At 36.7% G+C, this 16010-nt stretch overlaps 1 protein-coding gene across 1 annotated transcript in view; it reads left to right on the top strand.

Moving 5' to 3' along the window:
- EFHC2 (EF-hand domain containing 2) overlaps positions 1 to 16010 on the top strand; it is a 60172-nt gene that overhangs the window by 9004 nt on the left and 35158 nt on the right. Inside the window, exons 3-7 of the mRNA XM_052674202.1 lie at positions 2908 to 3058; positions 11153 to 11376; positions 13200 to 13451; positions 15152 to 15262; positions 15585 to 15723. Coding sequence (XP_052530162.1) covers positions 2908 to 3058; positions 11153 to 11376; positions 13200 to 13451; positions 15152 to 15262; positions 15585 to 15723 — 877 coding nt within the window. The remainder of the gene's footprint in view (positions 1 to 2907; positions 3059 to 11152; positions 11377 to 13199; positions 13452 to 15151; positions 15263 to 15584; positions 15724 to 16010) is intronic.

Genomic DNA, 16010 nt, shown 5'->3' with positions numbered 1-16010 from the left:
GGGAAATAGATTGTGTCTGTTATAAATGCTGGAATTTAAAATTAATATTTATATATACTTATTTATTTTGTAGGAGTGTAATGACACTTTTAAAGCTAGAGAGTTATCAAATAACTGTTATCTAGATGATATGAATTTTCAAGCACGCTGTCATTACTTTCCTTTTTAAAATTTACATTAAATGCTACTTGGTGATGGTTTATTTCTAAAGCAATAAGCCTATAATCAGAGAAGGAAAATGATCCAGAAAAAGAAATCATTCAGCAAATTGCAGAAATGTTGCATGACAAAATTATTAGGATATTAAACACTGAAAAGAATGACATAAATTTTGTTTTAAAGTAAAAGTCACATAGATAATTTCAGTATAATTGCCTATTTGTCTCCTTGGCAGACCAGAACTAATGCAAGAAAATGTAAAGCTTGAATAGATAGACACACATTGCCTCTGAAGTCCCTAGTACAAGTCCCTAGTACTGCTCACTTGCTTTTCACCAATGTGCTCAAATGTGAATTGGTATAATGTGCCTAAGTGTTAAGTCCTTGGCCAGTCCTGCACATGTTCTATCTGCACCTCTTTTTTGATATGAAAGAGTGCTTTTGTTTCTTGGGGACATACCTGTTAGCAGGATTTGGGTCCAAGTTTGTGAAATAAATGAGTTAAGTAGAAAGCAAGGGGACCTGCTGGTGAAATAAGCTAGCTGACTACTCTCTTTGTCTCATCAGTGTATTCCTACACAGGGCAATCAATGCAGGATGGGAGTTTACGGGTTTGGAATTAGACTCTGGAAGGCTCATGTCTCTTTTATTTTAATTTATAGACAGTTAAAGAGTACTACCCAACTAATTTAACCTCCCCAGGTAAGAGCCTGAAATGGCATTATGCCTGCCAGTGCTGCAGTTTGTGATGCAGCCAAGTGGACTCCATGAAAAATGAAGAAGTGTTAATGTTTTTAAATGTACTCTGCTTTCTTACCCATTTTTCTTTCCAACTTTCAGCAGAACCAGTTTGTTGGAGGAAGGACGGGCGTAATACTTTATATTAAGTGGGTTAAGAAATAGTTTTTGTAACTTCATATGCCTAATAGGAAGCAGGTGTAAACTTAATTTCTTCTGTGATTAAATGCATACACAAGGCTTCCTGGGCTTGAAAAGATGTTCATAATTTGACTTCCACAGGTGCTAGGGAAACCACATGCCAACTTTGCAATATGCCACAGAGTTTGTTCAATATTTGTTACTTTCAATTTTCTTGCCCAACTTCTAATTTCTAAAAAAAAGGGCTGCTGTACACAGCAGTGTACATGATGATGCATAAGTTAGGAAATGTTGAATTTTGACTATTTCTAAAAGTAAGTTTACTTTAAAATGTAAAATAAGTCAACATCTTCTTTAATGTTTCTTCTCCACCCTTTCTGAATTATGTTTCAATCTGCAAAACTGCAGTTGGCTGCTGAGCGTGTGCTTGTTGTACATTAGCATGCTCATAAAGAAGTTGCAGAAGAGTTTCCACAAAGTCATCTGGTGATGTAGACCAGGACATGCTTAGTGAAAGGGATAATTACAGTCTATTTAATACTCAATTCTGTTTGAAAATCTATGCAAATAGACCCTTTCACCTGGCTGGTGTCTCATGAGAAGGCTGTTATCAGAAATGTCCGCTGACAGAATTAAAAACAGTTAATAATCAAATAGCACAGTTGAACAATATGCTTGTCAGAAATACTTACTTTAGTGAGACTAGCAAAACAGGGAGAAGAGAGTACATGCATCCTGGAGTTGTATGGCTTATCACCAGTTGGGCAAGGGGTGAAGTTCAACTCTGTGTTGGCTGAGCCCTCAGGATTCTCAGATACATGGGTTTCAAACATTTTTAAGCCCAGGTCTGCCAGATGCTGGAATGGAACAACTAAGGTCCTGTTTTTCCGCTGTGTCGTTTTGTCTAATGAACCAAGAATGAAGATTGTTGAATTTATTAATCATTTACAAAAATGAATTATGAATTAGCACTGATATGACCCACATATTTGGTTGGAGGTGCTGGTGGTGGAAGCCTAGTTTTTAGTAAAAAACAGACTCTTGCACACTCTTACCACAGCTAGCATCCTGGTACATACTGCACTACAAAATAGATGTTTCTTGAACATTCCCTTGAACATGGTCTTGGTGATTAAAGAACATGAATGATACCAAGAAGTATAAAAATCGTTTGCAAAGTTTGATCTGAGATCTCCTGACATTAACACCATTGGAGTAAACCACTGAATACTTCACCTGTGAAGGCTTTTTTCTTGCGTTATTTCTCTCCCAAGAAACCACAGAGAGGCCAGTAGGTGTGCTCTCTGAGATTTCCTTTCTTGCTGAATTGCAGAATAAGGTAAGTTTTGAAATGACAGTATTGCACGGCTCTAAGTGACTCCTGAAAAAATATAATTTTTCTCATAGTCTTCCATACCACTCATTAGAGAGCTTGCAAGACCTGCTTGAAAAGGACTCTCCTTTTTACTTACCTCAATGGTAAAGCCATTACTGTCATTATTTTCCAGGAATTCATTGAGTAGAAGTCTAAAAGTTTCTTCATGACTTAGGTAGCTCATCGTGCCATCAAAAATGCTTTGTTTGGAACAATTTTCAAGCAGCCTGCTGATAGTTTTATACTTGATTTATTTCTTTACTCTGGAGTTCCATCTCTGCTTAAATGTTGTGATAATAAAAATGCCAACCAAAGAATATTAAATTTATGTGATTTAATGTGGATTTCCATTCTTGCATTTCTGAGAAGTAAATCTATCTCCTGAAATCCATACATTTAATTAGCTTATAATGTGCAGAAGTCTATTTTATTGATGCATTATGCAAAAGCATTGAAGACTTTGCTGCTTTATATGTATTTATTGTTTTTAATAGGTATTGTCTTTTGATGCCTATTTTGAGGAAGAAGTGCCAGATAAAAATCAAGAACTATATAGAATAAGACACTGTAAAATATACTTCTACCTTGAAGATGATACAATTCAAGTAGTTGAACCCCAAATGAAAAATAGTGGCATAATTCAAGGTATGTATTTTTAATAGCGTTTTATTTTTTTCTGAAAGTGTAAATACTTCCAGCGAAGTCTTGGTCCATTTTAAGGAATACATGACATGGATTCTTAATATTTAAATGGACAGTGAGTGAATAGCTGTAATCATCTTATTATGGATCACAATATGAACTTTTCTATTGCCTTACTTTTTGAAGATGTAGGTTTAGTAGGGCAGAATCCATTCATACACACACACATACATTTTTTCTTTAATGTGATCCTTGGTCTTTTTTTGGTTTTGTATCATTTCTGGAAAAGCAATTTGCATTCTGGATTTCCATTCCCGGTCCCTGTTCCTTCCTATGTTAATAAATTCTCTCGCTGAAGCTTTCTTATAGTTTATTAGAAGCTGCAGATATCTTTGCATTTACTGAAGGAGAGCACCTTTTGTGCCTCTGGCTGTTGGTTATGATTAAAATACCCTTGGCTGAGTAGTTTTTCCGTGACACTTCTAAGCTGCCTTTCCTCAGAGTCATATCACTACACTTGGGCCAGCCTGAGGACTTGTGGAGAAAGGTTTAGTAAGCTGATTTACTGGAGTATTAATGAACTTGGTTTACATTAAGAAAATGTGATCTGGCAGTCAACATCCTATTGCAGAAAGGGAGTACAGCTGCTGCTTCTTGATATTTATAGGTCACTGCCAAAATTAAAAAAAAGGAATTGCAAGAGATGTAGTCCAGATAAGCAGAATGTCTTGGGATGAGTATTTTGGGATGACTGCACCTCCCAGTCCCAGAAGATAGTTTATACGTTCTGGTGGATCTTTGCACAGCAATTTAGAATTTTTTTTTTTAAATTAACTCTTTAATTGTGATATTCTTTTCCAAGATGATCAGATGCTATCAATTTATTTGTCTACAGAATAGGATAACATTTAGAAGTATTAAGCATTACATTTCTGTTGTATCTGGGATAAAGTTGCCTGGGAATTTTATCTTAGAGTAGTACTTTGAACCCTGCTTTCCCTGTATTGAAAAGTTCTTGCCAGAAATTTTGCTGGCTGTTCAGCAGTAACTGATTCTGAATTCAGAGGAACCTCATCCTACTCCTACTAGGGCAATTGATTTTTCATGACCTAAAGAAAAGCATATTGGATCTTTTCACCTGGGAATTTATAAGACACCCTCACTCCAGCTATCTCTGTGAGGCTGGAAACATTCTCAGGTGAAGGATTTCCTTGACTTGTGTGTCATGGCAGTGGGAGCAAATGTTTCTAGATTACGTGGCTTGGGACAAATGACTATCGACAAAGGAAATACAGTTAAACTAAGAAGCAGAGGTGATGTCCCTGAGAGGGAAGCTAGAAACCAGGTTCATTAAAGCAGAAAGTGTAGCAGAAATGCTAGGTCATGGCCTAAAACAGTGATTGAACACCTGGTGGGAAAGCCAACACAAAGGAGCTCAGGTGCAATGCGCTTGAGTGACTGGAACGTGTGGAGCCAGGATCCACCCCTTCCCAGACCACATTTAAGGGTTGGCAGTGGAGGCAAGGGTATCTCACTGGAGATCCTTGCCTACTTGAGGCCTTCAAAGGTAAGCAGATGTTTGTTTATTGTTTCTGTGTCCATGGCTGCTGCACTGGATCTTATTCTCATCTGCTGCAACCTAGACTCGTGCCACTCTGCTGTTACTGGTGTACTTTCCGTCATATTATAGCACTACATCATTATAGAAAGCAAATTCAAGGCTGATTGCTTTGTATCTAGCTGTAAGAATGAGTCTTTTAGGTTGCTACTGCAGTATGAGGTATGTAGTCTGCTTCCTCATGCCCGATGTTCCTGGTAGTCTAGTGATGATCCTGAACTGACAGGAAGACTACAGTTTCCTCTTATTTCCTTGGTTGAATCTTGTGCTAATGGTTGTTGAAGTTATCTTTGGTACAAGATCTAAAATTTACTGCATAGTATTCAAAAGGAAGAGGGATTTTCTTAGTCTTCTATGCAAGGATGTCTTGAAGGCCTCTACAGTTTTGTAAGAGCACTTCTCAATATGAGATAAATGAGTATGTAGAAACGCTAATTAGGTGGATTAAAAAGAAGTGTTCCAGTAGCTTAAAAGAGCGCTTCGTTTATTTGTTGCTTGTACCTGAGCTGGTAGAGAATCTCAGTTTATTGGTTGTGTCAAGGAAGGGAGAAGTGCAGTAGATTGAAAGATTCCCAAACCAGTTGGTGTATGTTTAGGCTTCGCAGCTAATGAGATGATTTTGGGCCTATACTTTGTCATAACTATTTACATAAAGATTCTTCTTAAGCTACAGATTAATCTTATGTGAGGGAGGGGGGGAAGATGGAAATGCTTGTCAGAGAATTCTTGCTCCTATGTGCTTAGGCACTGACTTTATGCTCTATAAATGAATAAAAGCTATGAAACTTAACTTAGGGACAATAAGTTTGTTCTTGAATACATGTAAAAGTGGTCTTAAACTGCTTATTTTTGTAAGAATATGTATACAAAATGCATAAACCATAAAGTGCTTGTATGTGTATATACATTTATAATCTGCTTAAACCATTACTTTTGCTCAGTTTTCAAATAAAAATCAACCCATTGCTTCTTTTATATTGTTCATATTCCCTGTTCTGATTGAAAAGAAGATTGAAAGGAACAGAAGCATAACTGCATTGTGAAGCTGTTAGGCTGAAGCACAAAGAATGAAGTTCTTGCCTGTGATCATATAAGAAAAGTTGTAACAGGAAGAGAAGCTGAACTGAGCTGAAGTTCAGGGTCTTAACCATAAGACTGTCCTCTGTACTTACGCTGAAATAGAATATTTCAGTTAATTAGAATGCCTGAGTTCTGTAGGGGAGAGTTCAACTGTAGGAGAACTTGGCTTGTTGAAATAAGGGCACATTGTACTGAACAAAAGAACGCAGATGTGGGGATGTGGATGATGGAAAAACGTGTGGGAAATTTAAAGAACGGCATAGGCTTAGTCTGTGTGGACAGTTATGGAGTTGCAATTCAGGGAAGAGGTTGCATAAAGGAGGAAAAGAAGTAAGCTTTGGTGGAAAAGATGCTGAATAGTTGAACTTTTAATTTATCTTTAGAATGGAGAAGGTAGTGGAGATCCTGATTTGCATGCATACCCAGGTGGAAGAGATGTAACAGAGACAGCTATTCTTAGGAGTCCTCTTGAAGAGTAGTTGTTGCAGTGATGGTATAGATCAAAGGTTGATGGTTGGATAGATTGAAGGTAGATCTTTGCTTGTCTGGTTAGTGCTTTGAGGCCACTAGATTACCAGTGCTTGTGCCATACCCCACAGATGAGAGCTTGATGGTCTGAATGGGTCTCTCCGGGCATGGGGGGGTTAGGGAAGTGTTCCTTCTGTCCTCCCCCTTCTGTGGTTAGTATTTGTTGCTTTGCGGGGGAAAAGATTTGGAGAGGCTTACAGACTGCAGGATGACTTTTGTGAAGGAACACCTGGTAAGTAATTTAGAATTCCTAGATTTAATTATGACTTTGCAAAATTAAGACAAATTGGCTTTAAAAAAGCCAGAGAATGTGCTTCTACCAGTGATCAAAATCTCAGAGTGACAAAGTAAGTAATCTGTGGGAAATGCTTTCTAGTGACTTTAAAAAGTGCTTTGTGGAATTGGCTTCTATACTTGGACATGAATTTGGACAGTTAAGGTTACTACTGAGAGGCTGAAATCTAAAGTACATCTTATTTTGGAAACTGCCTTGCTACAGATTGGAAAAATATTTTGAAAATTCTTAGGAACACTGGAGGGAGGAAATCTATAGAAAGAATCTACAAAACTGCAAAACACAAGAGGATGCAGAGGCCAACCTGAACTTGAGAAACCAGAATCAAAGCAAAAAATACCAGGGCAATCACAATGCACAAGAACTAATCAAAGATAAGGAATGAAGGAAAGAACAGTCAATTTTACCTCATAACAAACTGCGATGTTCTTCCAGAGCCAGGAAGCTAATTATTCTCCTTATATAAAAGTACGCTCTCTCTTTAGAGAACCAGTTTAGATGGGACGATACTAGCATTTTGTAGTTCTAATTTTCAGTTTAAAGGACTGTGGCTGGCTGATACTGCCTTATCAAAAGGTTATTTATGTCCCCTGGGGTTAAGTGTAGCTTCCAGAGCAATCCAGGCCTTGAGAGCTAGAGCACAATAGAGAGGCTGGCTGATTTTCCCCAAGGTCAGCCAGCTGAAGAAGAAAGTAAAGCTGCCTGCTGGCGAGGTTCCCAAGGCTGACTGGCTGAAGAGGAAAGTGCAGTTAGGAAAGTGAAGTTGTAGGCAGCTCCTTCAGTATAACTGAATATCTAAAAGTTTAAGAACCCCTTGGAGCCCTTGAAATAATCACAATCTTGCTTTTTAATGGTGACCAAAGCAGGACCTGGCTATCTTCAGAGATGGGTGACTAAGTAAATGTAAGAAATTCCCTTGTTTCTTGGGAGGAACTCTTTGTGTTGCAGGGATAGTGGTCTTCTTTCTGTGTAAACAGTCAGAGTGTGCAAAATCCAAGTGTTACCCATTCCACTCCTCTCTAGTACGCTCCTGAGTAGTGCAGAGGGAGTAAGTTGCGCTGAGGAAATTCTTGATACCACTTTTGTCTTTCTGCAGAGCAATGTGGCAGCAGAGACCAAATTGTGTGTTGCCCAACTGCACATGCTGCCTTGTAAGCAAAAATCTTTCACTGCTACTAAGGTCTCCTTAAGCTGCTGCGGTAGCTGCCAAATACTCAGAAACCCAGAGAGAAGAAAAAATCTGCTGCAGATTGTGATGTTGGAACTTGATGGCACCATTATTGGCTGAGAAAAGCAGCACACCAACTTCCTTTACAGGAACACAGTATAGAAGAGTTATAGGCTGACCAGATGCAAATATTTAGGATCCTGATTTGTACTGCAGTTGGATAGCGTACTCAAACTGATAGAAGACATCCATCCTTGGCAATAAGACTGTTGCACGTGCACAGATCCTTCTACAATGATATCTAGCGTGTTTCTAGAAGTAAAAATAGAATTATTTTCCAAAAGAAAGGTCCCAGCATTTTTAAAATTATCCTAACATGAGCTCATCACATTTTATTAAATTTCAAGTTCAACAATATAAAATATTTTCTCCACATGTGTAGATCAGGCACAATGATATCTAATAAAAATGGAGGTTTGCTAGACTTGATATTATCTATACGAGACATTTTCCAATAGGAAAGAAGTTCTTATCCCTTCAGAACAAAATGGGTATATGTACTGTACTTAGAAAAGAGATATGGAAAAAATAGCTGCATGTTTACTTACTGGTTCTGAGGTGAATATAACTTCAGAAAACATGTCAGAAAATTGTAAACAATTATATTTTAAATAAAATCATAATAAACTTTTGCATTAATGTGGGGGGGTCTGTTCTGGTAAGCACGTTATCTCTGTATTTTGTTGGAGCAACTCAACGATTAAGCAAAATTATGTGAAGTTTTTGAATCGTGTTTTTGTTAATGGCAGTGCTATGGGGTCTTGCATCATGTTAAAATGTGTTAATTATCATATTTTCTAATTAACATTTCTGTGAAGATACCTCTTAAATATATCTATGTTTAAGCTGATAGAACTTCAAATTTATTTCATAGTCAAAGGTCAGTAGCCAAAGTGTCAGATTTTGGTACATGTGAAACATTAGGATGCTGAAAAGCTCTAAAATAATTTATTTAATGTGAATATAAAGTAGAGTTGCTTTGTTGCTTTATTCCCCTGAAAATTTATGGGAGTTCAACTAATTATGAGTTATATTGTAAGAGTTTACTCATTATAGGAGTTAGAATTTAACAAACAACTCTGATAATGTAGTTGTGGAAGGTATTTCATACAGATTAGTCCCTAGTGAAATAAACTGAACAGTGAAGAATTTCCATGGAGTAATTCAGAACTAAGGCCAGTAAAACACCAAACATAAATAAACAGCAATATATTTCTCCCACCTTCTCTGCCTCTCTTCATCTTTCCTCCACTCCCTCCTACCCCAGACCAAAAAAAACAATGCTGAAAAACCTTCAGAAGGAACTTAAAGGGAAATACTACCAGATGCACAGCTGAAGGGCCCTGGAAAAAGTTCTGTAATGAGAGATAATGAGATATTTTTTTAGATAATTGTCTACTCTTGTTGTAGTTCAAGTACTAACTTACTATCTTTAGCTTTGGAATTTTTGTGTGTTTACTGTTGTTATTTTCAAGTTGCACCTTTTATTATTGTAGTTATGAAATTGTTGGGAAGGTATGGTGGCAAGGAATTGTTGTAGTCATATGGGCTGGTGGTTTCTACCTGGTGTTAGGCAGTGGGTATCTGCAGGGTTACAGGGATATCCAAGTTGGTAAGCACAACAAAGATGGTGAGATTGAGGACTGGACCATCTTTGTATTCTCTACTTATTATCTTCACACAGAGACACCTTTGTATTGATGTGGCAAAACTTTCACTGCTATTGTTTTTGTTCTCTTGCAATGTTGAAAACAAGAGCTTGGACCCAGCTCTGCCAATCTGAAGTTCTTTGGGAACTCAAACTTTACTCATGATAAATCATAGTTTGTCATACGTGCTGCATAACTTTCCTTTAATGTACGTCTTTCTTATTTAACCTGCTGAGGCTGTTGTTTATAGGGTATTTTTGAAATACTTGTGGTATTTCAGACTCCCAGAATGGTTGAAGCTGGAAGGAATCTCTTAAGATAATCTGGTCCAAGTCGTCTGCTCAAAGCAAAGTCACCTAGAGCAGGGTGTCTATGGTCATAGCCAGCAGGGTTTTCAGCGTCTCCAAGAGGTTCTACAACCTCTCTGGGAAATCTCTTGCAGTATGTTTGCCTAGCATCACAGTAAAAGTGTTTCCTTGTGTTTGGATGGAATATGGAATTTCTTATTTATTTATTATTATTATTTTTTTATTTGCACCCATTGCCTCTTCTCTTGTCCCTGGGCACCACCTGGCTTTGTCTTCTTTATTCCTCCCCATCGTGTATTTATAGGCATTGCAGAGGTCCCCCTTAAGCTTTTACTGTTCCAGGGTAAGCAGTTTCAGCTCTATCAGCCTTTTCTCATGTGAAGTCTCTTCTCTGTCATCATTGAGTAACTTTTGAAGCATTACCCAATTCATCAATATGAGTTTTCAGCTGATGAACACATAGCAGATTACTCCTCCTTTAATGTAGTGAATATAAACAAATGCAATGCTCCAAAAATAATAGTGCCTGCTTTCACAAAAGTACTCTAAAGAAGGAAGCATGTCTACTAGCTCTAGTAAAGTTCAGATCTTTTTTTTTTTCCCTTTTCTCTCCCCCCCACCCCCCCTTTTTTTTTTTTTTTTTTTTGTCTACTTTTTACTTCTTTGCTTGGTTGGCAGCCCTCCCTGTGGCAGAGGGTTTGGAACTTGATCATCCCTTCCAAACCAAGCCATTCTGTGAATTTTAAGGAAGCTCAGTTGAATGCCCTTGCTTCCAAACTTGATAGGTCAGGTGTTTTCCCTTAGTAGGGCATTTTTTTTTTTTTCTTCTATGACCTTGATCGTATATGACTACTGTCACCCCACAGGATGTAAAGACAAATTTTATCTTTCCTGCACATTCCTACCCTGTGATTTTGCACAACACTGTGTTTTTTTTGTTGTTGTTGTTTGTTTGTTTGTTTGTTTTTCAGAAGAAAAATTACTTATTCTATTAAGTACAGGAGACTACTTTTCACTGGAAGTGAAAGATGTCTCTTCTTTTAATGAAAGGTTTTGCTGTTCTTATTGGATAAAGTACTGACCAGTTACCTGTGAGGAGTAAATGGGAATTCATTTCTATTTACAAAGGTGCTAACTTTCTGCATTATCCTAAGTTTTGTGCTTGAACTTGAAGTGCTAGAAGGTGATCATTGTGTAGAGGTGTTGTTATTAAAATAAGATCCTCTTATCTGATAGTTCCTTTGCTGAATGAAGGATAATTTCCCCCCCCCCCCCCCCCAGTATAGTTTCATCTGCTTTGGTTGTATCAGTATTGGAAATTAGCATATCTATGAAATGATCCCCAGAGAAAAGGATGTTCACTCTTTGAATTTATTTTAATTCTTTTACAGGAACTATTGTTCGACGTCATCGGATTCCACTTCCATCTCCTAATGAAGATCAGTTCTATACTATAGATCATTTCAATATCAACACTGAAGTAATCTTTTATGCTCGAAGATACAAGATTATAGATTGTGACCAGTTCACAAAAAATTTCTTGAGGAAGATGGGATTTAAATTAAATCCTCCAGGAAATTGTCCAGATGACCCATATACCAAAGAGCGGCAAAAGGTCAGATGAGGCAGTAAAAGTGAATACGTGATTTTAATCAAAGTGCATTTTCTATTAGTAATATGTATGATGTAAAATATTTCTCTGAGCAAATAATGTGCCTATTTCAACATAATGAATCACAAGAGAGAACTTGCTTTTTAAAATTTGACTATATGGCTCATTGTACTGACATAGTTTTCTTCTGATGTGTTCACATACCTTTTGAAAAAGAAATGTGATAAAATCTTTGTCTTTTGTGTATGTGGGCATTATCTTGATAAAACTGGTGTAAAACTTATCTCTCATGGCAAAAAAAAAAAAAAAAAAAAAAAAAATAGCACTCAAATATGTTGAATGAGAATTCTCCTTAAGTTGTGTGCGAAGTAGATAAATAATGTTAAATTTACCATCTACATAACATATTTTCAGCCTTACATACATGAATCAGGTTTATTAGAATCAATGCTGCTGTCTGGTTTTTCATATGGCCTCAAACTTTAACCAGCAGTATTGATTAGGAACAGCACTGTCATGGATTTTCATGTCGTACTTGATGTCTAGTACAGATAAATGACTTTTCTGTGTAAACATTGGTTGGTGGATTGGTGAAAATAAATGCTACGTATTACGGAAAAAGCATCAGAGAATTGTTCTTCGACCTGGAATAACAATATTTATTTTCACAATGTCTGTTGAAAATAAAAACTGCAGTAGTACGTTTTCTGTGCATGTAATTGTCATTTCTGTAAGTGCATCAGACTCTGTGATCTCTTTTGAACAAACTCCTCAGGAGTGCTCATTACATAATTAAAAGATGTAGGGTGGGAATGGTACTCTCTAGCCACTTGAAACCAGGGAGGTACAAGCACAGTTATCTCTGAACTAAAGGGATAAATTAGGATGCTAAATTAACTTAAATGAGCAGATGTTTGCTCCTTTTTTGACTTCATTTGTCAGTGTCAGCTGCTGAAAGTACAAACAGTATTAAATTAAAAAAAAAAAAAAAAAAAAAAAGCTATTATGTTCTACTTAAATCTTTCTTGAGTTGACTGAATGACAGCACTTTAAAAGTGTTTTAAGGAAGATGTAGTTGGAATTGCAATTCAAGCACATCTTTGGCTTCCTGCAGACTCATTTTATTGGTATCTTCAGATGTCATTTTTTTTTTTTTAATGTGTGAAGCAAACTCTTCTGCCACATAGAATCCACCACTCTGCAGCTTTATCACTTGTGAGCTTTCATTTGAAAGCTGTTCGTTGTTTGTTTGTTTGTTTGTTTGTTTGTTTTTCCCCAGAGCATGTGTGGCATCCTCCAAAAATTTCAGGTTTTTAGCTCCTAAGTGTTATATGGATTCCTCTTTGCAGGACTTGGGGTCTTTTCTCTGGGCATGGTAGTGGGAGTGTTGTTTCCATTAGGAGATAATGACAGTGTCTTTCTGAGATGGCATGGATTTTCTCTTCTGACTTGTTAGGACTGTTGGCCCACAATAGATAGCATGCTGTGGTAAATCCACCCCACTGCTCTGAAGGCAACAAATACTCTGCGCAATAAATAATTTATTGCTTTCTTCATCTCAAGGACCTTTCTGTAAGTGAAACAAAGGTCAAAAGCAATTTGAAATTGCTCTTGGTTGTTGTTTTTGTTTTTTTTTTTTTCCTGAAGACACTTCTTCCTTAATAATTTTCTTTTGTAAATAGTGTTTCATTTATTTAAATTGTGTAGTGTTATTCAAAAGTCCAAGAAGCATATTCTAATGTTAGGTGGTACCATGAAGTTTGGTATTCTGTCTTAGAAGCAAGTCATTAAAAAGATGCTTTTCTTTATTTCTCCTTCACTTGCAGATCCTAGATAGCATGAACCCATTGCGCCCTTATGAGCGCATTGACACTTTGAAACAATTTCTGGAGCATGATGGGCATGTTTTACGCTTTTATTGCGTGTGGAATGATCCAGAATCCCTGTTTCATGATCCACGGGAGCTCGTTCTGCACTATTATTTGTCTGATGATACTATTGATATAAAAGAAGTCATACCGGTAAACTCAGGCCGGGATGTAGTTCCACTTTTTCTCAGAAGAGATAAGCTTCCAAAGGTAAGAAATGGAAAATTTATTCTATTTGAAATTCTTTTGCTAATAAAGAATATTATATGCATTGTTTTGCGGCCTGCTCCAGGGAATCTGCTTCGGGGGTGTGGGCTGGATAAGCTTGGGGTCTCTTCTAACGTCTATGACTTTGATGCTGTGGAAATCTTGCCTAGCAATTGTAATGACATTTAGAACACATTATCAGAGCCTAAATCAGAGTTATTAGGCATTTAGATTTTTTGAATACTGATTCATACAACTTCAAGAGATTGGAAAATTAAGTTTTGGCTTGTCACTCCTAAGTTTAAAGGAGAGAGAATTTAGGTAGAGAGATATCCCGTGGTTTTCTTTCTCGCAGATTATTGTATTAACATAAATTCATATATAAATCCATGCTGTAAAGGAAATTCAGATAAACTAACACTGAGGTGAATTCACCTTTGATTTGTATGGATTATACTTGGAACCTTTTAAAAAATCCAGTTCTGGTACTCAGTAAATTCTATCTCTGTAGCATATCTACAGTGAATTCTTAAGTTTGAATTCACAGATTTGAGATCTTATAAAAAGCTAGTTAAAATCAATCAGAATCCATGAAAAAATGTAGGCATTAATCAAGTGTTTATTAGAGGAAATTAATCTCAGATAAATCTTCAAGGATTTGAGTAATGTCCCGCATAACCTATTATGATGATAAAGTTAACAATCTGGCTACACCTCTGTGTCACGTCAGGCAGATCCTGGTGGTAGAACAAAATCAACCTACAGATGAAGTAAAACACTGAGGTGTTTCTTCCCTCCTGTCCTAATACTTTTAATTTATCTGTTGCACTATAGTTTTATAAGAGATTTTTGTAGTAAAATCCTAACAGCAAAATATTTGCTGTTCTCACCTAGAGCATCCTGCATTCTGAGCTGCTAATTTAGCAATGACTCTATGCTGGCAGACCCCTTCTACTAGTGAAGTGCGTGTCAATGTTAAAGGCTGGCTTCTTTCTCTAATTTAAGTGACAATGTGGAGAAGAATAGCAGCCAAAAGTTGGAATATCAGGGAAGGTGCTATGACAAAATAATGTACTTTAGTTACCCTGCATCGGCATTTTGCTGATTTGCATATTAAGTTTGATATTATTGGGATATTAATTGCGTTAATTACTATTATGACTTTGAAACTTACAATAATTCTCTCCTCTTCATTGCAGAGAAATTAAACTAGATTACCTTTAAAGGTCCCTTCAACTCAAATGATTCTATGATTTTATGGTATAAACAAAAATAATATTTCTCTCAATAGAATCATACTGACTTGAATCCCATGTTTCTGTGCAGTGCTCAAATTAGTAGGACCAGCCCTGAGTGGTTCTTTTGCACACTTTTTTTTAATTATTATTACTCAAAATAATAGCCTTTAGAGCAGATGTTGACAAGGATATGCTGCTAATCTTTTCTTTCCCAGTGCTTCCAAGAAAAAGAAGGCTTCACTCTTGGATGCACAGTAAGATTCTGAACGCTTCTTCAGATGTAGACATTGGGTTTTCAGTTCAGTGGCATAAAATTACCTTAGAATTTACTAAAAATTCTCCCAAGACAACACCGTTTTCACAGTCAGGCTGAAAAATAAATAAATATGCTTTTACTTCTAAGGTAAGAACTGTCTTTCTTCTTTGTTAAGTGTATTTCTTAACACCCTGTCTCTTTTCTTGCAGTATGCTCCAACTGGTTTGTATCAGCCAGGCACAATCACCAGTCGCACTGTTCTCAATGTATTTGGAAATTTAGTAGGAAATAGAGGCCGTTACATTCTGGACAATCGTAAGGTCAGATATTACTGAATGCCCTCAGCTGTTGAATATCCTTATAGCAGTTTTTGAAATTTCTCTGATTATATGCTACAGTGAGAGAAGTTCTTTGTAAAATTGTGTTGTAGTTGGAGAATAGCTCATATCAAAAATACTGAAATTTATTATGAAATTTACGTTTGTGAAAGTGAGGTAGCATAGCATGGGCTGAAAACTACTTGCAGATGAAGTATGAAGATTGTATTTTAAGTCATGCATACTTAATGACCGACTTTGTAAGAAAGATTGTATGACACTAAGATTCATAGAGCTACTGTATAAATGTTCCCTATTTTATTAGACAGGAGCAGTGCATCAGGAATTTTACAGAGACAGCGACCTGAAAATAGGGGCAGTAATTAATGTTTGGGGAAGGCAGATAATGCTGTGTGATTGTGATGAATTCACTAAAGATTATTACAGAACAAAATATGGAATTGGTAAGTAGTGATAATTATCATTTCCTTACCAGTGTTTTTACACCTCCGAGTTTGACAGAGCTGTCTTCAAATTTTATTACTGACAAAACATGTTCATTAAAGCCTTTTGCAATAACAATCAATTGCTGTTAGCAGGGAATCGGTAACTTTACAGGTGACCCAGAAGGTCATTTCTGTGTGTTACTCCACTGAAAAGCAGCACATAATGTCCATGATCAGTTTCTAACTGCCTTCATTTTTAAACTAGAATGACAAAATAGTCATATGGGCAGACTGTCATTTCTACT

Source organism: Tympanuchus pallidicinctus, unplaced genomic scaffold, assembly GCF_026119805.1.
Source record: "Tympanuchus pallidicinctus isolate F22 unplaced genomic scaffold, pur_lepc_1.0 scaffold14, whole genome shotgun sequence".
In the NCBI taxonomy this organism is placed as follows: Eukaryota; Metazoa; Chordata; class Aves; order Galliformes; family Phasianidae; genus Tympanuchus; species Tympanuchus pallidicinctus.
The sequence above is the reverse complement of the archived record's forward strand: the minus strand, read 5'-3'. Positions and strand labels throughout refer to the sequence as shown.